The following is a 26,117-nucleotide window of genomic DNA, read 5'->3' on the forward strand; positions in this document are numbered from 1 at the left end:
ATACACACACAAACACACACACAAACACACAAACACACACACACACATACACACAAACACATACACACATCACAAGTTCTCTGAAAAAAACAGTCATCTGTTTCCCTGAAGTCATGTGTGCTCATACAGTAGTAAATGGCATGATATATTATTTTACTGTATTATTGACTACTCTTCGTTTGTACAACTTATATTTATGTTTATAATGACGGCGCCTTTTACTGTAGTAGCCTCCCATTATTACAGTATGACAGAAGCAAAAGCACAAAGTAAGGTGATGAAGTATAAGAGTGCCACATTTCTGCGTAAGGGGGCAGGTTGTGATGGATGGGTCAAACAAAGACAGGACTTTCACCCAGCAGACCTGGGATAGTTATTAGTTTGAAATGTTATGTTACTTTCACCACTTTATGTGTTTGTTTACGTGATAAGTTTCTGCATTACTCTCCAACATTAAAAGCAAGGCACCATACAACTGTTCACAAAAATAAATAATATGCCTATCTTGCATGGATTTAAGCAATTATTTTCATACAATCATGTTGATAAATGTAAGTGGACAGGAGGGTGAGGGGGAGCGTGAGCAACCATTCTCATTGTGCCAACCATTTGGTTTCACTTGACTGGTAGCCCATATTTTTTTAATTTAAATTCCAACCTTGGTAATTAAGCAATACTTTTCACCAGGTTGTTGTATAGGCTGCATTAACCGACACAGTAAGAATGCATAGGGCGAAGTAACTAGAATGTGCTTCAGTAGTCCATCTTTGGAACATTGTAGTTTGGAACAATGCAGACACACGTCAATAACATCCGCCGTGGCATAATAGGCTGGTGTTGCAGTCAGATTCTCTGAGCACCAGGGTTGTCCTTACTGTAACAGTAAAATAGGGAAATTTAAAAGACAAAAATTTGACTGGAAATTTTGTGTAGAATTTTTTTAGTCATGATGCATTTGTTGGTTTTGTTTCTTTTGATTGTCTCACATTTTTTATAATGTTGATCCACTACTACTTTGCGGAATATTAATAGTGTAACTTATAAATAACATTTATAATCAAATTAAAAACATCCTCCGATGAATTCTACTTCACATCTGTCTTTCTCCTCATTACGTTTTTCATCGGGAAAAGACATAGGATGTCATTTGTTTGACTATTTGACCACAGCCATAGTATATATATATATATACAGAAGAGTTAGGAAACAACATCATCCTGGAAAGAAGTGGAGAAGACCGCCCAACACCATACCAGCTGGAGAAAGTTCATGAATGACCAAATCTCCCCAAAGAGCAAATAGGGTTACAGTAAATGACAGAAGAGTTGCTCCTCTTCAAAGTATGCATCTGTATTTACTGTACGGATGATTGGTTGAATGAATGTTTTAGAAATTTGCTAAAAATGTCTCCAAAATGTATATGGGAACTATGTACAAAGTGTGTCCAGGCCTCGGGTCAGGTCGTTTGTTGATTTTTAAGTGAAGTTTGTACTCCCACGAATTAAGCGACCAAATGGAGACAAAGAGAGACATATAGAGACATACAGAGAAGAATAGAGCAACATGACTGGGACCTGCAGCCATTGTGTCCTAATACAATATCTGACTTCCTTTAGATGCCAGACACCACAAACACACACATGCACATACATAAGAGTTGAATAGCAGGCAGCGAGGCACCAAGCCCACTTCCTCTGATGTGAGGGGGAGAGAGAGAGAGAGAGAGAGAGAGAGAGAGAGAGAGAGAGAGAGAGAGACAGGGGGAGAAAGAAAGAGAGAGAGAGAGAGAGAGAGAGAGAGAAGGAGGCTGGTACAAACTAGAGTCTCATACACATTTCAGTTCAGTCCTCTGGACACAAACTGCTCTCATCTGTGCCCTGCTGTCTCACTGTCAACTCAACTGAAGGAACTTTTTTTTGTTCATCCGTCTGTCTCTCTGCTCGGAGCCTGACGCCGTCTCAAGTTCAGATTCAGCGACTTAACTTGGATTTAAGACACAAACGTGCAACTAAAGGAAGACAAGTCATACACCTTAAATACCTGGAAGACATCTGCCACCACCTCACCTACAAACATCTGCTGCTGCTGGACGCTGAGGATCAGTGGAAGGGGAGGAAGTGCCTTGCTCAAAGGCACCTCAACATAACTGCTGGGGAAGAGGAGAGCAGCCACTTTACCAACTTTGACCAAGACTTTCACAGGCCAACTGCAATCCTAAATCAGGTAAAGTGTGTGCTTTCCGTTCAACAGGTGAATTCTTTAACACAACATGCAGCCTACAACTTCAGACTTTTATTTGCTAATTTTAGGCAAAACATCTACTTACATGTTTAATATCACAGATTTCAAGTATTGTCGTTTGATGTAATGTTCGATTCCTGATTCATTTTACCCCCGTCCTGGTGGAAACTCTGAAACAACAAATGAAAACTCTTCATTGCATTATTCAGTGATCAATGACATACAGCGTGCATGAGCCCCATACATTTTTCACTACAAGAAAATGACGTTTTACTCCACAAAAAACATTTAAATTCAGAGAGAAAATGTGCAAAGAAGATAGAAGAACCATCGCAGGTTTCACAGGCAAGGAGCTGAGTATCTGTGATCAGAAAGGAGCCGCTGTCAGCGTAAACCAAGCGCACCTCAATTAATGTCCTTCAGGACAGTGACAGATTTTCACAAGATCTAAGATGTTTAAATAGGCAAGAGTCTGAAAAAGAAATGTTTTGCCTTTGGAATCGTTTTTTTAGTTTTGGTGTTTATGAAAGAGTTTTAGGAGCTTCAGAGAGTAGAAAACATATCCAGTTTGGAGTAAAATATGGAAATTAAAAAGAAAAAAAATCAACTGGAAATTTTATGTAGAACTATTTTAGTCTTGATGCATTTGTTGTTTTTGTTTCTTTGAGTAATGTCTCACATTTTTATCATGTTGACCCACTACTACTTTGCGGAATATTAATAGTGCAACTTATAAATAACGTCTATTATCGCCTTAAAAACATCCGCGAAGTCATCTTTGAATATTTATTATTAACGAGCAGAGGAAAGCTGTGTGTGTGTGTGTGTGTGTGTGTGTGTGTGTGTGTGTGTGTGTGTGTGTGTGTGTTATCGAGACAGGATGCTGAACAATACTGAGTGCTGGATAATGAGCACACACACACACACACACACACACATATGCATGCAAAGGTCAGGCGAAAGTCTATACAAGGAAGTAATATTGTTATTAATGATGTTAGGAACACTTGTAAAAGACATAAATATACACACACAAACACACACACAGTTTGCTTAAAGCTTATGGGTTTTACAAAAACAGGAAGGGAGGGGCATTAAAAGGACGTTTAATAAATAAAGGACAATCAAAAAAAGATTAGCTTTTTACAGTCATTCTCACAAGATGTGGTTTTCTGTCTTTTTTCCCCCACAGGCAAGTTCATTTTAATTTAGTTGTTTTTTTTATGTGAAATTAGGACAGTTCTTACAATGCATCTTCTGAAACAGAGACAATCTTGTGATGGGATCAAAGACGCAACACCAAATCGAGCCAGGGGGCATAAAGAGTGTGTGGAGGGCCCTTCCCTACTTTCTACCCCCTCTGCTTCTGGCGTCCTTGCTCGGACCACACCCATTTTCAAACTCGCCCTTTATTTTGATCTCAACTAAACAGATGTAGAGTTAAACAACTGCGTCTTGTACGGCTGTGATGCTATCAGGGTGACAAAATCTGGCCACAGACATACAGACCGACATAAAAACACCTAAGAACCACCACACACACACATACACGGTGAAAACAATACCCGCGTTGCTGTCGCGGTTGGTATTGATTCATTTATAGATACTTGGAGAGCACAAGATAACATATGCCACTAAAATGTGAGTGTGAATAATTCTGCTGTTAAAGCTATAGTGCGTAGATTCTGTCGCCCCCATGAGGAATTCTAAGTAATGACAACAAAACTGTCGGCGCGTCCACATGATACAAGCCTTCCGTGATCGTGCAAGTCTCTTTCCCGAAATTCAGCCTTGGTGCAGAATTACAGCCACTAGAGCCAGTCCCACAATGAGCTTTCCTTAGTATGTGACATTTCTGTGTCTGTAGCTTTAAATGCTATTGAGGAGGAGAGGGGGGGGCAAGGTGGAGGGTGGGGTGTGGCCTTGACCAACTGCCACTTTGCTCGTTTGAAAACCATGATGCCTCTCTCACATGGGCGGGCCAAATTCTCTGGGTGGGCAAAGCAGAGAAAGGGAGGTAACCTTTCCCCTTATGACCTCATAAGGAGGAGATTCCAGATCGGCCCATCTGAGCTTTCATTTTCTCAAAGGCAGAGCAGGATACCCAGGGCTCGGTTTACACCTATCGCCATTTCTAGCCATAAGGAGGAGATTCCAGATCGACCCATCTGAGCTTTCATTTTCTCAAAGGCAGAGCAGGATACCCAGGGCTCGGTTTACACCTATCGCCATTTCTAGCCACTGGGGGACCATAGGCAGGCTGGGGGAACTCATATTAATGTTAAAAAACCTCATAAAGTGACATTTTCATGCCATGGGACCTTTAAAGTCCCTGTCCAGTCAAAATGTGTTGCACTTGTGATTGCTACGCCACTTTGTTGTTTGATCTTCACTGTGCAGAGTTTGATACTCTTAGATCTCAGTTTAAGACGTGCACGTACAAGTACAACTTTGTCACATTACAACCATCCTGCAAGCCAATCACGGCGCAGTATGCAACACACACAAGTGTGATGTGGAAACATGAAACCTCCAGTGCACATATACACACATCATAGAGGACACACAGTGTCCCACTATGTGACACAGTGTGTGTGTCACATAATGAGGAGACATGTTGTGTCCGGCAGTTAAACATATTCATAGATGGACTTTTTTAAGGAGGGAAAAGGTGTGGGATGTCATTTTAAGACAAGATAACCAGGTAATTGAACTTTTTTTGTTGGGGGTAAAAAAGATTACTCAAAGCAAAGTTTGATGTCTTTAAAAAAAAGGTTTGTACTGGTTTGAATAGAAAGAGAGTGGGGGCCTTTAGGTTAGTGTTGTTTAATCAAAGGAAAAAGAAAACAAAAGAAATAACAGTTATAAAAGTTAAACAACTAAGTGGCAACTGCTTCATCACATTAATATCTGAGTATGTAATCGAGTTTTTGGATCACATCAAAAATAGCCCCCTTTGTTCTTTGGTTGTGCACCATTCTTTCTCCTCTCAATAATCTAAATAATCTACCCTATGCTTGTTTTTTGTCCAGGTATCTCAAGGGACGTCCCGGTAAAATAATGGTTAAATAAATAAATAAATTAACTAATTACATTTTGTAGCTGCTTTAAAAACCTTCAGCTGCCATACAGAGAGAATTGGAATCTACAAGGCATACTCTGCATCTTATTTCAATACATTTAACATTATAAACAAAAACAAAAAAAGTCTATATCATTGTAAAATAAAGGACAGTCTAGATTAAGGTAGCATTAAAAAAGATAGCTTTTAAGGAGCCAATGTTAAGTTTTGCATTTGGAAGTTTCCCTGAACCAAAGAGCGACAAATAAGACTGTTGTGAACACTCTGTGCATGGAATTGTGCGACTTTGACCAATTGGTAAAGGAGACTAAATGCAGACACCTGCAGGTTCATCTGGTTATGGTATCTATAACAACAAGAGATGACAAGAAACAAAATGTCGAACATTTGTCTTACAACGTCATAAATACCAAACACAACATGAAACTTACTGATCACATTCATGTTCCTAAAGGAATGAGCAATTTGAATGTTATTGACTATTGGAAAGGCACTTTCTTTCAGGATAAACACTTATTTAACTCCTCTACTGGCTCCAAGAATAAAATATATGATTATATTGTTTTGTTCTTAACAAAAATGTCACATTGTTGTGTGTAATGAACAGTGAGGCCTCACTGCGTGTCCATAAATATCCACATGGAGCGAGACAGACACTGTGTGTGTGTGTGTGTGTGTGTGTGTGTGTGTGTGTGTGTGTACAGTGGACGTCTAGTTTTCCAACCCCAGAGACAGACGGAGGGGTAGTGTGGGAACTGAGAGTGAAGCTAAACTAAGACATGGGCACAGACATTTATATTAATAGGGTCAGGGCCGGGCTGGAGAGAGGGTCACAGGGTCAAGATAATACAAGAAAACACACACACACACACACACACACACACACACACACACACACACACACACACACACACACACACAAAGCAACAACATCCAAATTTAGTCCAAAGTTTGAAAGATTTTCCAGAAAATACGCAAAGGAAACTGTGAATTAACATGTTTCAATCAAGTATTGTTATGTGAGTATTAGGAGTTGGTTTAAGGAGAATTTTTTAGTCAGGTACCATTAAACCATTGAAGAAAAGGAGGGCACAGTGACATTAAAATAGCTCTAGTCAAACCTAAAATGAATCAAAAACAATGTGTAAAACACAATTGTTTCATGTATTAATTAGAGGAACGTTAGGCCCCATTTCCCGATAATAATCAATCTCACAAGTTAAGAGCTGCTGCTGGAGCAACGTTACTCTTAAACTTATATCAAACTAAACTGAATTAGAAAAGGTTCATATAAGTTTCATTATCTGTCACCTAGTGTGAATGTCATTCTGTCATCATTTCTGCATGTGGAAATCAACATACGCACCATAACTAAAAAGATCTCAAGATACACAATACATTCAGTCCAAAAGAGATTATATATATATATATATATATATATATATATATATATATATATATATATATTATTGTAGCATATTGTATTCTGTATTCTTGTACTGTATTGAATGTGAAACTATTTGTTGTCTTGCACGCCTACGCTTTTCTTGGCCAGGTCGCCATTGCAAATGAGAACCTGTTGTCAGCAGCCTGCCTGGTTAAATAAAGGTTCAATAAAAAATAAAATAAAATATTAGGTAAAATGAGGGACAACAATGACAGACAACCTGTGTGAGCATTAGTTTAGTTTTCTTATTTTCCAATTTAAACATTATCACTTAATTTTGCATAAAACATCACTTAACGATGAACATCAGTGTTTTAATGATAAAAGTCTAATAAAGGTGTAGTCTTTGGTTCCTCCTGCAGGTTCTGGAGCTTCATCCTATTAATCATTCATGTTTAATCTGTGATGCTTTTGGGGAAACAACTTTTAAGTTTAAGAAGATTGGCAAAATGGATTATAGCGTTTGTTTTTACTTTTTGTTAGTTTATGATTTTGAGATCATTTTACGCTTGAGATGCTTTTGGCTAAAGTCTTTTTAATGGACAATATCACCTCATACACACAGCTGTGTCTTTTTTTTTTTTTAAATAAACCATGAATGAGATTAGGAGAAGCCTAAATCTGCTGCAGACATGAAACCTGTGTGTGCTCTCTGTTCCTCAGGTGAATCTTGTACCTGCTGAGTGACTGCTAAGAGAAAACTAAAAAAAACTGAGCTGTAACTGGTCATGGCAGACTGGAGCCTACTGGGAAACTTCCTGGAGGAAGTACAGGAACACTCTACCTCTGTTGGCAAGGTTACAACACACAGACACACAAACACACACACACACACACACACACACACACACACACACACACACACACACACACACACACACACACACACACACACACACACACACACACACACACACACACACATACATTTACACAATAATTTACAAACACTGCATGCCAGGCAGCCTGGCACCAGTCTGACTTCCTCTGCACATGGTGGAAACAGACATATACACACTCAAAATAAAACATTTACAGTCATGTGAACAAATTAGGACACCCATGCTAAAGTTGACTAAAAAGAGGAATAAAAAAATAAGAAATTGATCTTAATGCCTTAATTTAAAAAATGAGGAAAAATCCAACCTTTAAGGACACCAATTTTCTTTGTGAATGAATAATGTATCGTAAATAAATAAATGTTCTTCCTTATAATACAGGGGGCATAAGTAAGTACACCCCTATGTTAAATTCCCATAGAGGCAGGCAGATTTTTATTTTTAAAGGCCAGTTATTTCATGGATCCAGGATACTATGCATCCTGATAAAGTTCACCATACCCCCCCATCATCACAGCCCCTTCACCATACCTAGAGATTGGCATGGGGTACTTTCCATAAAATCATCTCTCAATGCAAATCAAACCAGCTATTAGGCTAACTGAAATAAAACCATGCCACTCCACGTACATTATTTTAATTTCAAAGCCAGTTGTACGCTTCAGTTTAACTTCATTATCCCTGACTGCTGATACAGAATACATGAGAACATCTGCAGCTGACACAAACAATTGAAAATATGGAATCAGTAAGACATTACTAAACTAAAAACCACTTCCTGCTAATGTATTTGTACAGACTTTATCACATTTTCAAATCTTGTTACAGAAGTTCCAACACAAAAACTCCTGAATGTTATCATTATTTCCACACAGAGTCTACATATTATTGTTTTTGGAGGGTTTGATATACTTTCTCTGTTGTTTTTGGCTCCACAGGTGTGGCTGACCATCCTGTTTATCTTCCGTATCCTGGTGCTCGGGACTGCCGCTGAGTCGTCGTGGGGAGACGAACAGGAAGATTTTAACTGTGACACCGAGCAGCCGGGCTGCGAGAACGTTTGTTATGACCGAGCTTTCCCCATAGCTCATATACGATACTGGGTAATATACAATCTAATGTCATGTGATGTGAAGGAAACAGAGACAAAACTGAATAGTAGCTCCCAGGGTCTGGGACGATATGCTTTTGTCCCGATTCGATTCTTTTGACGATATGGGATTTGTATTGTGATTCGATATATATATATAGTGCGATTTTCTTTTCCTTCTTCAACAAAAACAAAAGTTGAATAATACACTAATTTCTTATATATATATATATATATAATGACACATTTCTAAAAACTAATTGTTTTCTAAGAAGAATGCACATCACATGTCAGTCAGTCAGTCTGACATTTATTTCATTTGTAAAGAAGTACAGAACGTGGATTTTCTGCATTTTCTGCTTTCGCTCTGTTTTACTGGAAACTGATATGTTAATCTGGCTATCACCAGACCACGCTCAATCTTTTAAGATTGAACATTAGTCTGGGGAGTCTGCTCTGTATTTTCTACTACACAAGAGGCGTGATCAACGGGCATAGTTCAAATGACTCTGTACGCAATTGGATAGTCCTTCAACCAATCAGACCAACGATCCGGGTGACGTAGCAGCGACAGCGGCATCAACTTCGGTGGCCGGCTTGTTGAATTTAAACAAGAAGCTGCTTGGTCGCTTCTCTGTCATCATCGTGTTAAACCTGCCAATAGCGCCAGGTGGATAAGCCAGTTTGTGATTGGTTCCCGCAGATTTGTAACGGAAGCAGGACAGAATAATGTACAGGTTTCCAGCCTGAGCTGCAGGGCGAAATCAAATCGCTGGGTTTACCCAGTCTAATATGATGTAGTACCGTATAAACAGAAAATATTAAGGTGAATCATTGGTAAAAATAAATAAATAAAAAGGATAGATTCTTAGGAAAAGAATCAATTTTAAATATCATGACAGATTTGTGAACCGATTTTTTACCCCACCCCTAGTAGCTCCTCATATTTGGGTGTAATTTCAACTGATTTAAAGCGGCTAAACCAAGTTGGTTTAGTCCTTTAATTTTGAGTGTCACTAACCTTTAATTCAACAGTTTTTTTAACTATATCAATCTGGCTGATATCCTCGCAGGTGCTGCAGATTGTGTTTGTGTCCACTCCCAGTCTGATCTACATGGGCCACGCCATGCACAATGTCCGCAGAGAGGAGAAGAAGAGGAGCAGAGAGGAGGAAGAGGGAGAGGGAGGAGGGAGAGAGGAGGACACAGGAGGAGGAGGAGGAGGAGGAGGAGGAGGAGAGAAACAGGGGAGGAAAGGAGAGGACAGAGGAAAGGAAAAAGGAGACGGTCAATCAGCAGGTCGAATCCGTCTGAGGGGAGGGCTGCTGCGGACTTACATACTCAGTATACTGATACGCAGCGTCATGGAGGTACATGCTACTATTACTACAGGCTAAATAAGAATGACCTCTTACTGTATTTGTGCTCCATTTTGTACTACACTTTCTGCATGACAACATACCATGTAGGTAGCAGACTGACTGTGATTGGACCTCCATACAGGTGGTGTTTCTGAGTCTCCAGTACTTCATGTATGGAGTCTTCCTCAATCCCCTGTATGTCTGCAAGGTAAAGCCAGAAATCAAAATCAATTCAATTATATGTATAAAACATGAAATTCAGGCCCCCCCAGTCATATTCTCTCTTTCTGTCTCTCTCAGGCCTGGCCGTGTCCACATCCCGTGAACTGTTACGTTTCCAGACCAACAGAGAAAAATGTCTTCATAGTGTTCATGATGGCTGTGTCAGCCGTCTCTCTGTTCCTCAGTGTGCTCGAGCTGCATCACCTGGGATGGAGACACTGCTGCAGGTACAGTAAGAAACACATTTGTGAGAGTGGTTTGAGTTTAAACGACCATATTGGTCTTCAAGGACTGTCTGCCATTGGCCCTACAACCCTACACCTTTACTTCAAAACCTCTTATTGGAGCTCATGTAGTCTGTATCCACGACATTCCACTTCCGGGAATGCTCCGATGCCACCGGAAATTCCACCAGAATGTCCGGTACCTTCCGCTTTCTTAGTGTTGGCATTCTAAACTCTGGTGGATTTCTGAGGACTATGGTTAACTGCTCCTCAGATCTCTGCAGGGTAAATCCAGACAGCTAGCTAGACTGTCCAATCTGAGTTTTCTGTTGCACAAATTGAGCGTCAGCATCAGTTCTGGCAGGCCAAGTAGTCAAGACGCTGCTAACCGCTATTGGCCAACAACACGGTCGCATCAGCTGAGCTGCAACAACTGATCTGCATCAGCTGGTCAACTCCCCTCGCTGCTAAATGGCTACGCTCAAACAGGGTGCCCTACTTAAAGCTGCTTCAGTTTGCTCCTAACTGCTTGCTGCTCGCATCTATGCTACCCACCTCCTCCCCTGCTCCACCTTGTCGTGTATAACGTGGCATTTGCTTCTATATAATCATTGCTGCTCTGTTCATATGGGGGAATAGTTCAGCTCTCCCAGTCTTAATGCTGCTGCTGCTGCTTTTTCATGGTGCTCATGAAAGGTCAGGGGACTCCTCTGAACAGAGCCATACCGCCAAATTTAATTTGTAATTTATTCAATCAAATTTCCTAAAGCATTTTTATTATCTGTGTTGTTCTTGACTTTAATGGACCTGACAGAACTACACATGTTCCACCAAAACAAGTTCCTTCCCGAGGTGATTTTGCAGCGGCACCGTGGCTCCGCTCGGCGCTTAGCACCTCTCAAGCTGATTGTGATTGGTTTAAAGAAATGCTAATAAACTAGAGCACGTTTTTCTCCCATCCCGGAATACTGGGTGGACTATCCAGACCCTCCTCCGCAGGGCTGTGGAGGAAGGTCTGGCAATGCGAGACTAAAGCTCATGTTACAGTACAACATTTTTGTAAGAACAAGGTATAGTCTTTTATTGTTAAACCCATTTTGGTCACTTACGGTAAATAGGGCTCCTGGTGGAGGCAGAAGCAATAGTGATATCATCCTTTCACCTGCGTGGGCTTTTGTGAACAAGAGGAGGTGACAGGGAAGTCTTATTTTTGCTGACCGCTGTAGAATGCTTTTCTAACGTTGTTTCCACTTTTTAATGCCGTTTTCAATATGACTTTTGGACACCTTTTGGTATGCCATGAAACACTTGATGGAATCTCTTGGATGCACAACTGTTTGTTTCTCCTGTAAGTAAATCAACAGAACGCAGTCATTTGGATCAGTAAGTCAGTTGCAGCAAGTGCGTCTGGCAAGTTAGTTTCCCCTACTCAGCCTCTTGGCAGCTAAAATGTTTGCTTTCAGATAGTCGCTTATAACTATGTTTTAGAGCCCAACCAATAAAGGATTTTTAAGGCCGATATTGATACAAATATTTGGTAATTTAAAAATCCGATATTCCGATATATCGGCCGATATATATATAAAAAAAACATCCAGAAACACGTAACAAAACATAAACAGATTTCCCGAACATTAGTTATTTGTAGTTATTTATGAGTCCTCACTAAAATAATATGATAATGCAGTTTAAAAATAAACGTGTTTGTTTTATTGTCACAACAGAACAGAGGAACATCAAAATATATTAAAGTTCTGATAAATAAAATGTATAAAAATACAAACTTAAGATATGAAACTTAAAGTCCTTTGAACAAAACCACAATAACAAAAAAAAATCAGTGTTGCCAACAGGGAGGTTGTAGAGCGCCCTCTGGTGGACAAACTATGCAACGCCAACACTCAGAACATGGTTGAAGGGGGTTTCGTCCGTTTTTTTTAAATTAAATTAATTTTTTAAAATGTATCGGCCATTATAAATGCCGATACTGATAGTTTGGAAAATGCCTAATATCGGCCGAAAATATCGGCCTGCTGATATATCCGTCGGGCTCTACTATGTTTACTAATTCTTTATGGTGAAATTGTATCATATCTGTTAACTGGTTAAATCTCTTTGCTGTAGGCAGTACTGCTACACAGAGAAGGCAGTCGCTCCTGCTAACACCTCGCTGGCCCGACAGCTCTCTCTGTCTCCTCCACTGCCATCAAGCCCACCGCCAGACTTCAGCCAGTGTGTGATTGACTCCTCGCACTTCCTGCCCCTCCCTTTCCCCAACCACCGCCTGGCTAAACTACAAAACTCAGAGAACATGGCCACAGAGAAGCACAAAATGGCTGCCGCCTACTCGCCCGAATGGCAGGAGGCTAGTAACAATCAGATCCAAAATGACAGATACCTGAGGACCGACACTAACTCCTACACCCCTGGGAGCAGGGAGATCAGCTGCGCTCAGATCCAGAATGGCGGCCCAGACGGGCTGCTGCTTTGCCCGAATGGAGGGCTGTGTCAGAACGACAAACGGAGATTCAGCAAAACCAGCGGAACGAGCAGCCGAACAAGAACAACCGACCTCTCTGTTTAGGAAGAAAGCATAAATTCTAAATAAACTGGAACATATTTGACCCTTTTATGCATAACCACGTGCACATCATACACAAAGCTTCTCATTTAAGTCAGCTGGGAGGAGTCATCCGAACCATTTATAGCAACTGTTTTTCTGTTTTTCCACATCTGCCATTGAAATTAGTGTAAGTCCACTCTGCGACTTGATTAAGATGCTAGGGCTAAAGAAATCCTTAGTCGACTAACACTCATGATTTTGTCAAATTTAATGGACAGATCTGCAAAACTGAATTTCTCCACAAAGAATCATGAAAAGCATCACTTTGAATCTTGTGTTGATGTGCTTATAAGTTTCATATATTATTATAAAGTCATAAAAACAGAACAGTGCATGCAGAGACAATGCACATTAATCTGGAGAATCATGTTTATAACATAATTTAAATGCAGGCAATCCTTAAAAATGCAAAAGCTTGCACCGTGACAGTTAAAGTAGAGATGAAGACTGTTCTCTAGTCACAATGCTCTCAACCTTTGTGCTGTTTGCCAGATATTTCACTCAGAGTGCAGCCTGTTACTTTTTGAAAAGATCATTTTTACAGTTGCAGAGACACATTTTTCCTGAAGCATATATAGTAAATGTTTTTTGATGGAAGCTGAGAACAGTGATTGCTTGATGACTAATCTATATCCTTGCGAGACTAGCCGATGACTGACTGGAAGTTGCTGCGACTTAAAGCAAAAGTTTTGTTTGAGTTTTAATTGCAGCAGTGCCTGTTTTGAATGCAGATGTTCGTCCCAGCTGTTTCATCAGTGGATGTTAATATGAAGCACAAATGCCAAATGCATCTTCACACCAGCATATATTTACTATTTCTTCACTTTTTAAAAGTTATGTTCAAATTTCTCATTCATGTCCTGAATCGTTGCCTTTGTCAGTTTGGATGACTACTGGTGACTTTCTACGGCACTGTATTATGGCTATGAACCCATTTGGCCTAAAATCTTTACATTGGGTTTTGTATTAGCATATTGTACTGTAGTGTAACAGATGACACTGATTACTACTATCAATAATCAGTTAAAATTGTTGTTTTTATATTTATTATTCCACTTCGATAATGTGAATGCTGTATATTTAAAAAGCGTTGCAAATAAAACTATGCAAAACCTGTGGGAGTCCTTTCTCTCTCTAAAATGCTTATACATAGTTGTCAACTATTACATTTTCTTTTTTTTTTGATAATTGATTAATCAGTTTGAGTCATAGTCTAAAAAATGTGAATATTTTCTAGTTTCTTCTCTCCTCTGTGACAGTAAACTGAATATCGTTGAGTTGTGGACATTTGAGGACGTCATCTTGGGCTTTGGGAAACACTGATCGACATTTTTCACCATTTTCTGAAATTTAGACCAAACAACAAATCGATTACTCGAGAAAAATAAAACAGATTAATCGCCTATGAAAACAGTTGTTGGTTGCAGCCCTATAAGAGGAAGCTAAATACCCGCAGGACCCTGAAACTGAAGCAGCTAAATGGAATTCAGTCATCTATCATTTTATTAATTGCACCTGTGCTTTTCCTTCTGTGACATGTCAAAATGTTTCCTGTGGGAAAAGGCCAATTGTTGCTGCATCAAACTCTGCAATATAACGGAGAGCAGGCAGCAGGGGATGAGCCAAATGCAGACAAGCCTAGAGGAGGCAGCAGGATGAATTCTGTGGTTAACCCCTGTGTTGTCCGTCTGTTTTGCACATGAAGCATGAAGTATAAACTATCACCCAATTCTCTATTACATCTTCTTAGCCAATTTCATTCCAACTTATTATTACCTCTAGTTTTAGACTTACTTTTGGATTTAATGGTCAATAAACCTAATTCATATTAAAGTATAGGCTACCCAATATTTGAGTTAAAAACCCACCAAAATTATGAAGAAATTTGACTAATAGTTAAGAGGAGAGAAACGTATGTTAGTGATGGATAATCACAGCCTGTTTCACGTATGGAACCATCCGTGTTATTTTTGGGAAATTTGGTTGAAATAATCCCATATTTTTGACATAGAAACTTTGAAAACGGGTCATATTTGACCTGAGGACGACATGAGGGTTATATGAATGAACAAGATTATAGATAGGCTTACAGCTATTACACGCCCAAGTGAGGCAGTAGATCCCAAAAGGCAGGTAACAGTGACAATGAACAGACAAGGTGATAAAACACAGGTGGAACATATCAGGGCGGAGCAGGCAATTACAGAGGCGGGAAAATTTAATTTAAATTAGTAATTTAAGACATGAAAAAGAATAAAAGAATAAGAATAAAAGAAGAATAAAGAAGAAAACAGAATTGGGCGCCTGGGTAGCTCACCTGGTAGAGCAGGTGCCAGGCACGTAGCACAAAATTCTGGGCCTTGTAGAAAGTCATTTCTATGGGCCCCTGCCCGTATCCACAGCTATTCATTCTAGCATCTTTTTGGGCCCTCCTCACATGAGGGCCCTGAGTACTCAGTCCCCTTTTTCCCCCCAGTCCGACGCCCCTGGCGGGCGCCCATATGCAAAGGCTCAGTCCTCGACGCAGCAGCTCAGGGTTCGAGTCTGACCTGCCGGCCATTTGCTGCAGGTCTTCCCTCCTTTCCTGTATACAGCTGTCCTGTCTATTAAAGGCTAAAATGCCCCAAAAATTATAAAAAAAAATAAGAAGATAAAAAGAAAACAGACTTAACAAAAACTCAGGATTATGACAGTCTCATAAAACTGGCTGAAAAAAACTTTAAAGCATGGCAGTCGCTGTACAAATTTCATTTTATTTCATAATGAAAAATGTAAAAATATAGCAAAATAGATACAATTTCTGCCAGATTGATTGTCATTTGACGTGTTGAGCAGGTGCTTAAGGGGAGTCATTGGTCTGGCTTTCGGTTGATCGGATGGATTTCTGGCATGTCAGAAGTTTTTGAATTGTTATTATTTGAATAACAAATGTTGTCCTGCACCATGCAGCAGCTAGGGATGTGCACAACATCGTCTTTCTTGAACATGTCAGAAGTTTTGGTCAGCTGTCAAAAGATCCACAACAGTGTAGTGTTGTAATATTGTATTTTTTCTCTTACTCCAGCCAAGCATTTCTGTAGTTCAGAAATGCCTGGCTGGAGGCCCTTCATATTTCGTCTTCTGACCTAGTGACTCGGTGGCTGCTGAGAAAATCTGTATGAAAGGGGGAACTCTGGGATTAAAAAGAAAGCCTTGCCAATGGTTCCCATGGCAAATGTCCAGCTTGGACCAGGAGCTTATGGGAGAATTCCCAGTAAGGTCATCTGGATACATCAGGAATGTTTGGTTTTCTTTTCCTCTCCTCTCTTCCCCCATCTGTGGCAGCCATGTTTACACCACAATCCTGCTGTAGACTCTCCAGCCTTTTCAAATTTAGAATTAATCAAATTATATTCATTTATCATTAGTTCCTAAATAAAACTGTCTAAACATGCCAGGCAGGAGTTTTATTTTGACAGCTGATGAAATCAGCTGCTAGAGTTAACATCACTATAAGGCTATATGTCTATAATATCACTCATTATATGTGAAGAATCATTTTACCTATATGTAAAAATAAAAAGGAAAGAGAAAATTGTAACTAAATAATACTTTGACTCTACTATCGAGAATAATCATTCCATATTTAAATATAGAAAAATAAAAAGGAAACCTGGACATTGAAATAACAAATGGAAATTGGAAGATGGCAATTTGAATGAAAGGTCAGAATGAAAAACATGGAATGTGTAGTCTGGCTATCACCAGACCAAGCTCGAAATCAAATTACCGGCAGATCAGGCTGGCTTTACCCAGTCTATGGAATATGGTGAAGCTTACATTTAAAATGGGAAAATAGTCCAGTCACTTTAAGCCAAAATGGGGGTCAACCTTGAACAAACTGCAACAGAAGCAAACTCAACTGATTTTGTATCCTCAATATGTCCTGAGTAAGGAAAAAGAAGCCCCGAAAAATCCCATTAGGGGAATGTTTAGAAAAAGACCCAAATATAGCCTATTCATACACCTATTTATTCTTTTTCTCACGTGAATAGGGTAAACATTTTAACCTTTAGATATCACCATGAAAATTACTGAGTTGATTATTTACATCAAGACAAACCAAAAATGTATTACAAGTTTTTTGAAATTGTTTGTCAACATGGCCAAACAGTGCATAATCTAATTACATATGTGCTAATTTGCATAAATACCACAACAGATCTAAACATTGGGTATAGCCAGGTGAAAATGTCTTGTTGAATCTTGTTGACATATAACAGTACAAAACTTGTGCTAAGGTTTGAATGGAACCCATTTAGGCTACCCATGAGCATTAATACATAGAGGCGGGAAGAAGTACTTTAAACCAGCCTTTATTAATTATTATTGCAGAGATGGGGAACAGGACCTTCCTTTTGTCTTCTGATTCTCCTTACCCTTGTCTCCTGTTCTTCCCAGTCAGTGGGACTTCAGTCCCACGGAACCAGCCCCAAACCCGATCTCTGCAATAATAATTAATAATTCCCCCAATGCCATTCTTTGGGGCTTTTTTTCCTTACTCAGGACATATTGAGGATACAAAATCAGTTGAGTTTGCTTCTGTTGCAATTTGTTCAACCTTTTTTCATAAAATGACTGGACTAAAAGGAACTACATTTACTTGGAAAAGCTTAAATTGAAAGTTATAGCCTAACAGAAAAGGAAAACAAGAAACATTGGAAATTAAAACACCACTCATTTTAGCAGTTAAATATGTTAGTTATATATATATATATATATATATATATATGTGTGTGTCAAACAAGCACATTAGTGAAATATAGGGGTAAATATATCACAAAGTGTTATCTGTGCTCTGTGCTGCAATCACTGAAAAAACAGTGGCTGAATGTATAACTGCAGCACTAAAATGACAACACACCTGTCATCCATGTATTTGGATCATATGTCAGCTGTATTTATATCTCAAAAGGGAGACCCTCGTTTACAGTTGTCTGAGTGTGTGTGTGTGTGTGTGTGTGTGTGTGTGTGTGTGTGTGTGTGTGCCTTGTTATGTTGCTCTCTATAAATGTCACCATCAATTACAAACAGTGTAAGAGCTCACAAAATGTCTGTCAAGGAGTGCTTCCAGGACTCAAATTGGTTGCTTGAGATGCTCTTTGGATGGGACAATCATACATACAGTCATGTGAACAAATTAGGACACCCATGCTAAAGTTGACTAAAAAGAGGAATAAAAAAATCATCTTTAGGAAATTGATCTTTATGCCTTAATTAAAAAAATGAGGAAAAATCCAACCTTTAAGGACACCAATTTTCTTTGTGAATGAATAATGTATCGTAAATAAATAAATGTTCTTCCTTAAAATACAGGGGACATAAGTAAGTACACCCCTATGTTAAATTCCCATAGAGGCAGGCAGATTTTTATTTTTAAAGGCCAGTAATTTCATGGATCCAGGATACTATGCATCCTGATAAAGTTCACCATACCCCCCCATCATCACATAGCCTTCACCATACCTAGAGATTGGCATGGTTTTATTTCAGTTAGCCTGATAGCTGGTTTGATTTGCATTGAGAGATTATGTTATGGAAAGCACCCCATAAATCTGTCCTTTGGGTTTCTGTGTTTCTGTACATATTTCTGTATATGAAATTCAGTGGTTAGGGTTAGCAGCACTTGCCCCTCCCTCATTACTACCACTGAGGTGCCCTTGAGCAAGGTCCTTAACCCTAGCAGATCAGACTGTGGTTGTACTGGGCAGCTTCCAGATATGAATGTGGAACTGTGTGAATGTGACAGGTCGTCGTTGCAAATGAGAATATGTTCTCAATCGACTTACCTGGATAAATAAAGGTTAAAAAATAAGAGATATTATATATATATATATATATATATATATATATATATATATATATATATAAAACTAAGTACCAGTACATTTAAGTGCTGTACTTATAAACAATTGTAATGTACTTGTACTTAAGTTGAGTATTTCCATTTCTGCTCCTTTAGCCACCACAATTCAGAGGGAAATATTGTACTTTAACTCCATACATTCATATGATAACTTTAGTAACCAGTTATTTAATAGTAAAAAAAAAAAAGATTTAGCTAATAAATTATTATATTTATATATAAATAAATACATTTAAATTAGCCCCACATATACCGGCTGCAATATGTACACAGTAATACAGCGATAATTATAATATAACAATATTCTGATGCTACTACTGTTGTATTTTTAACATTTTAAAATGCACTTTTTACTCTGTGGTATTCCTACTTTTACTTAAGTCAAATATCTGAGTACTTCTTCGACTATTAGAATAGGCTATAAATAGGAGGAACAATATTTGTTTATCTTAATATAGTTTTCTGCAAACTAGACCCTCATAATATAATTTCCCGAGTTTACAGCCTAACAACACAAACACCTGACTTTACTCAGCCGTAGCCAGGCAGCGTGCGAGCAGATTGTTTGACGACAGATCCACTGACACACATCCAGTCACGTCTCTGCTGTTAACTGAGCTTTGATCGAGGGAGACGTGAACTCAACTGACCCTCAGCTGGCTCAGTTCCTAGAAAGATTTCATGGGCGGTGGAGGATTATATAACATACTCAGTATGTAACCAGGTGTGGCTCAGCAGCAAAAAGTGGTGAGCCAGCCAGAAGTGATGAAATGGACTTTGCACCGATTGCATTGAGACATGACAGAGGCAGAAAAACGTCACTATCACAAGTTCTAACTCTCAGGCCTTCTAACAGGAAACAATTAGGACGGCAAACAGGTTAGTCCTGTTTAAACAGTCATTAAAGGATCCGATTTGCGTCATATTCAAAATGCGAGACTCGGGACCGGCCAGTCTGAAGATCAACAAAACCATGGTTTGACCAAAAGACTCTGAAGGACAAATTGCCTTCTCGTTAGTGATTTTAAAGGTGGACTTAAAATAATATAAATATTGAATAAGAATATTCAGCATTCAGGGTAACTTTTCCCACAATAACTTAAAACTTCCAATACAGCACTACTGCAGAGAGATTGTAGAATTTGTCATGACTAAAGAAATTATATATATATAATAAAAAGTTAAGATAAATAGAACAAATGCTTAATTACATTAAATGTGTATGGATTTTAACCATTTGTGCTTACTCTTAACAAATACATTATTTCACCAGTGAATTTCTTGATGTTCTTTCAGCATATTTAGCATTTGGTATCATTGTTCCCCTCCCCTAATAAAAAAAAACAAGTACTTTTAACATCAGGTTCTGACTTTCACCATTTAGCACCGTTACACAGAAACAAGAAATAAAACTCCTTTCAATGAAGAGACAAGCAGTCATGTTTACATTTCTGGACGATTCCTTTTAATTGATCCTTTATCCATCCTGTCCACAACATAGCATTATAATATTGTGCATGTGCATACAGTGTTTTGCTGTGTACATCGACAGCAAGTAGCCCCGTCAAAACACGTTACAGATGCAGTCTGTCAGATTACAGTAAAATAAGTTAAAACTCTTTCCGGCCTGTGAAACCAGGTAAATAACACAAATATTCCCTCACTTTAGATGGTGCCCTTGATACTTTCTCTTCATACTGTAGTACAGTAGCTCCACAATATTGTTGGCATGGTGATTGTATGCCAGCTGATTTCACACTGGTGTGATCTCAGCACGGTGGTGGTTTTGAAAGCATTCATATGTAACTATACATACATTTATACCCCAAAATGCGTAGCTATGAGGCAGGTAAGCACACTTATTATAATCATTATGTATTGAGTCCGATGACTGCCAGAGGGGGGGGTTAAAAACCGGAGCTTAGGGGGGGGGGGGTCGGGGGCTGCTTCAGTTACCTAACAGATCCAGCTCTGTTAGGAGTTCTTGTATACAACAGGAGGTTTTTTTCCAAAAGTTTCGGTAGACTAAATGTTCAGTCTGTGGAATTTAAAGAGCATTCATGGCAAGTGGTAGTTTCTGACCTTCAATATATAAGAACAGATGAGAGGGTGTGTCGAAAATTCACACCGTCAACTCCTCTAAGGTTGGGTTGAAACTCCAGTTGGCATGAAAGCTTGGGAGTAGATAAGAGTCAGCACCAGTTAACCACCAAAAATCCAAAGACTTCCACCCAGTTTCACTCTGATGTAGCTCATTTTAGGTTACTTCTTTTTTCTTTTTTTTTAGTAATAACTTTAAAAATGAGGTTGATGGCGGATGGCTCTGCTAGCAGAAAGTACAGGACACATGTTGCCATGGAAAAACAGAATGAGTGACGGGTCAGGAGACTTGTCACAGCTAGAAAATTGAAAATGGGATTAGCTGTTTTCTCCTCATTAGATTCAAAGTAAAGAAAACAAAAACAGACTGTAGTTTTATGTTTGGCCATTTGAACAATTACTTGCACTCAGACCTTAAAAAGAGGAAGTGACACAAGCTGTGAACTCACTGACTCACAAGAGGTGCCACTTTTCTAACCTTAGACAACATAAATTAACCAGAATTGCAAATGACTAAACATAAAACCGTTTTATGTGGAAGCCAAAAAAAATAAACAAAATAAAATAAGACGGCATTAAATATTCTAATGTTAATGACTAGTTCATGATGTTGCCGATTTAAGGTATGCAATGAGATCCTGGCGCTCGCCCTTCTTTTTGATGCCAGCGAAGATCATTTTGGTTCCAGGAATGTACTTCTTGGGGTTCTCCAGGTACTCCATCAAGGTGTCCTCACCCCACACAATACCTGGGAAAAGACAGATGATCAGTGATTAAAAGAAGGATAAATGATTTAATCAGGAAAACTAACTTAAAGGGATCTGACCACCAGGCTCGAAGGATTAGAGACCAGATATCAGTCTTTTAAAGCCTTAAGTAGAAACCGCTAATATTACTAGCGACGACACAATTATTAAACAGGAAGCTTAACAATTTTAATAATTGATTCATAATTTGAGTCATACGGCAATCAAAAATGTCAAGACATTTCTGGATTCAGCTTCTCAAATGTGAGGATTTGCTGTGTTTTGTTTTATCATCGTAAATTGAATATTGATGTTTGAGCTGTTGGATTTTGATTTTTAAACTCTTGGTTTCGCTTTTCTTTTCTTTTTTTTAAATACAGATTAAGAAAAGGTTTTTTTAGTTAATGAGATGAATTGATATCATAATTAGCAGCCCTTAAACTTTAAAATATATGAAACGACAATCATTTATTCATTTTGTAAATTTTCAAATGTAAAAGAATTGTTAAGACGCGTTACATCCAATTGTCTCTCTTGCACTGGCTCTATTGAAGTTGCCTTTTTAAGATGTTCCACAGTTTGTAGTTATGTACCATTATTACACAGAACATTTTAAATATCTTGGACGCCAACTTCAGACAATGAATCCCCCCCTCCCTTCACTTGATCCATTTCCAACGTAGAGGGGTTATTCAAAGTCTCATTTATCCACTAGTGAACTGACCTTTACTCTTGTTGGCATCTGTGTATGAGTAGCCCTCTGCCTGCCCAGTCTTGCGTCCGAACAGACCCCAGAGATTAGGGCCCACCTTGTGCTTCCCCCCCTCCTCTACTGTGTGGCACTGAGCACACTTCTGGACGAAAGCCTTCTTTCCTTTGGCAATGTCACCCATAGTCAGCTGGAGAAACAAAGTGAAAGCAGACAGAAAGAAAATGAGTCAGGCGCATAGTATAGTGTGAGATACTCTAAAAAGTAATGCGTGTGAATTTAGAGCCATGAATACAACTGCCCAGTTTCTATTCATAGACTATGGTTATGGCAGAGGAGGCTCATTCACTGCTCAAGTCTGACGGGCGCCATCTTGTGAAGGTCGTTTAAGGGGACAACTTTATCAGCGCCAATAGCAAAGCATTCTTTATACTGCATGCAAACAAGTCATGACATTCTCCGTGTGCACTGGCACCCTGCCGATGTCATTTCAAGGAAATCCCACAAGAAACCCTTCAAAAGACAAGTTAGCCTAGCTTCCATCCGCTCCGGTTAAATCACTGTTAATAGCATCGTATTCTTCCGCGACCTGGCAACCTCAGCACGAGTTACTTCACAAGAAAAGCTGCCAGGCTTGTGGAGGCTTGTTTTAACAGTATACTGATATATGGGTTTAGCTTTAACGTGTCGATCTTGTCGATGGGAGCCAACATAAATGTACTTAGCTAAAGTTGTGTCAATGACACTGTGGCAGAAGACTTAACCGGTGTCATGCCAATATGTGTTTCCCTTTCGGCCTCAAACCAACTGGCTGACGAGAAAGGCTTTACAGTGCATGTATAACTAGCTAATAAACCTCGTTAAATCTACAATCAGTCGCCGCTTCAAAACATAAAGTAGGCTAGTTTATTTTCAAAATAAAGGCTTGAATGTCACAGGGACATTTTACAAAAGGGGGCAAACACGCTAACGTTACACCGGTTTGGCTGTACTAACGTAACCCGGGATAACACCCGCAACGAGAACAAGACTGTCAACTGCTTGGATCCAAAAGCCATTTACAACATACATTGGAAATAGATAAACTAACGTGTTACAAATCAGACTTATTATTGACAGTGCGGTCAGCTAACATGACTGACAGGGCTACAGCAGTTACATAACATCTAGCGGTATGGTCCATACAACACCTTGTACCTTTGAAGTAAAAGAGAAGGTAAAGTTAGCAATAGGTACCACAGCCCAGACATTCTCTAACATGGCGGACCACACTGCACATCCTTTCCACCAAGGACATACAGCGAAAAGTGAAAGCAGCTTCCATCCACAGACTGCTAAAGTGGTACTAACTCACACATTTTTTTAGTCAGGGACCACCTAACGTTAACTAAGCTATAAAAAGGTAACGTTAGCTTGCCCTGGCTAGCCTGCTAGTAAGGTTAGCCGCATAGCCGGGGGATGTGTCACCCATCCAGGCTGTAAAGGGTGCTTCAAAGTCAGCGTCCGGATATCCACTGCGGTATTCCCAAACGTTACACCTTTACAGACTCCAGGAAACAACACGAACGAGCTTAAATAGACGCATTTCCAACGATAGCTAGCTAGTTCAAGCCAATATTAAATATCCGCATTCCTCTTGAATAAAGGGCTAACGTTAGGTTGATGAAGTTAACCCTTCCTTTAGGGCTAAATCGCCCAGCATCTCTTGTTGTGCTTTAGCATGATTACAATTATTAATTATTATTTATCAAACCCAACAGCTTAATATAAAGTACACACAGTTACCTTTTGTTTAAAATATGCTAGATTATAAGATGCTTCTCTCGGCCGGTGAGCGATTTCTGGCGGTCGCAAAGAAGGTCACTTCAATTTAGAGGCACCGGCTTTTGACGTCATCATTCAATCACGTGTCGGGCAAAATCCTGACGTGGTAAATCCGGCCAGTTTCATTTGTACAAACGGAGGTTTCCTCCTTACCCGACTTTATATCTTAAAATGTATTTGAAAATCGTTTGGTTTTGGGGACACGAGGCTGAAATACACACTGATTAAACAGTCATAATACAAATGTTAAATATCATGTTGCCGAATCGTCACTGGTCTGGTAAGAGATTTGACAAGGATACAAAGAAGGAAGCGATATGTGTTTTGGTACTGCTCCCCACGTAGCCTATCGACTTACCATTGTGGAGAAAAAGGCACCTGGTGGAGTAGCCTTATAAGGAGATACAGTATAGTAGGCCTATATGCATTAAAATGTCAATATATTTACTTTGATTATGGACAAACTGAAGTATCTGTCATTTTAGTTTGGTTATGCGAAATATCCTAATATGTTTGGTTTATTTGAGAGAAAAAAAAATGGATATAGATGTTGGTGCTTTCATATTTTAGGGGTGGATACATTATCTTTAATATGAATAGGATGAGTTGTGACATTAATTTATTAATTCACATTTCACGTAACATAAGTTCAAACGGAAAACTGTAGCACTTACCTTTAACTATCCTTTTAAAAGACGGAGGAGACATTTTAATCTATATCACCAACATTTTTTTAAAGTGAACTAGTACTTCAGAAATAGTAGGTAAAAGTATATAGGAAGCACCTCTCTAGAGCAGACTTCACAAAGTTCTTCACTATAAAAGACATAAGCGAGACGTTCAATACGGACAACAAATAGCCTATGATAAAATAAAACTACACAAAGGTAAACACGTGTTTCTTGAGCTGTTTTTGTAAAGGCCTCGGCAGGGTTCCCCCCAGTGTATTACAAGCCTGGTGGCCCTCCAGGCCTATGATGCCCCCCACCAGGTCTTATAGCCACTGGGAATCATTTTTAAACTACAGTTACGGTGGGGCTGCTCGGTTGGAAACTAAAACATAGTCATATTTTCAAAAAGCTTTTAGCACTGACTTAATGTTGGGCCCAATGGAATCTGTCTTATAGCGTTTTTAAATCGCGATTCCGTCCATGATTCTGTTATCAGAGAAACTATTGGGGCTCTACATTTATGCTGCCATCAGTCTGTGACTGACCGGGCTAAACAATTATTTTGGGGGAAACCCTCCTCAGACAAAAGAAAGACAGTTAGGAGTCACAATCTCGCAGTCCCCTATGGTATCGACAAGGATTTCCCAAATCGATTCCTATTCACAAGGTCCCAAATAGTAGATTACACTCCTGGTTCAATATCAATTAGAGAACTTGCTGTAAATTGTAGCAAAGCAAGAAGCAATCCTCATAAAGGCTATGTATATATATTATAATGCCCTAGGTTAATGTTTACATTAAGCACTGACCCCCAACAAGTTTGTTTAAAGTACTTTTCTATGATGAAGTCACACAATAAAAGGTAGATTTCAGGATTGTATTCATCAATAGATCACTCAAACAAAGATTGTTTTTAATTGGAGAATTTATTATTTTAACCCAGCCCTAGTTCCAATATAGTTTTTAATCTTCCTTGAATTTCCCCTTGGGGATCAATAAAGTATCTTTCTATCTATCTATCTTTCTATCTATC

At 39.1% G+C, this 26,117-nt stretch overlaps 2 protein-coding genes across 2 annotated transcripts; one reads left to right on the plus strand and one right to left on the minus strand.

Annotated features, from left to right (window-relative positions):
- Positions 1-1,848: 1,848 nt before the first annotated feature.
- On the plus strand, positions 1,849-14,237 carry LOC144532791 (gap junction alpha-5 protein-like). Its single transcript, XM_078273727.1, has 7 exons — positions 1,849-2,223; positions 7,434-7,567; positions 8,548-8,712; positions 9,773-10,069; positions 10,203-10,268; positions 10,361-10,509; positions 12,631-14,237. The coding sequence occupies exons 2-7, from the start codon at positions 7,499-7,501 to the stop codon at positions 13,088-13,090; spliced, it is 1,206 nt and encodes a 401-aa protein (XP_078129853.1). The 5' UTR covers positions 1,849-2,223; positions 7,434-7,498; the 3' UTR covers positions 13,091-14,237.
- Positions 14,238-20,476: 6,239 nt separating this feature from the next.
- LOC144532467 (cytochrome c) lies at positions 20,477-24,484 on the minus strand. The gene is made up of 3 exons (XM_078273243.1): positions 24,375-24,484; positions 22,605-22,779; positions 20,477-21,882 (listed from the first exon to the last, which is right to left on the minus strand). The coding sequence occupies exons 2-3, from the start codon at positions 22,771-22,773 to the stop codon at positions 21,737-21,739; spliced, it is 315 nt and encodes a 104-aa protein (XP_078129369.1). The 5' UTR covers positions 22,774-22,779; positions 24,375-24,484; the 3' UTR covers positions 20,477-21,736.
- Positions 24,485-26,117: the final 1,633 nt, after the last annotated feature.

The sequence above is a fragment of the Sander vitreus genome, chromosome 17 (assembly GCF_031162955.1).
Source record: "Sander vitreus isolate 19-12246 chromosome 17, sanVit1, whole genome shotgun sequence".
Classification (NCBI taxonomy): Eukaryota; Metazoa; Chordata; class Actinopteri; order Perciformes; family Percidae; genus Sander; species Sander vitreus.

Bases quoted from the DNA above. Each gene is read 5' to 3' on its own strand.
- LOC144532791 (XM_078273727.1), top strand. From the start codon at position 7,499: ATGGCAGACTGGAGCCTACTGGGAAACTTCCTGGAGGAAGTACAGGAA. The intron at 7,568-8,547 runs GTTACAACACAC...TTGGCTCCACAG, and splicing joins ACTCTACCTCTGTTGGCAAG to GTGTGGCTGACCATCCTGTT. The intron at 8,713-9,772 runs GTAATATACAAT...ATATCCTCGCAG, and splicing joins TAGCTCATATACGATACTGG to GTGCTGCAGATTGTGTTTGT.
- LOC144532467 (XM_078273243.1), bottom strand. From the start codon at position 22,773: ATGGGTGACATTGCCAAAGGAAAGAAGGCTTTCGTCCAGAAGTGTGCT. The intron at 21,883-22,604 runs GTCAGTTCACTA...GTCTTTTCCCAG, and splicing joins AGATGCCAACAAGAGTAAAG to GTATTGTGTGGGGTGAGGAC.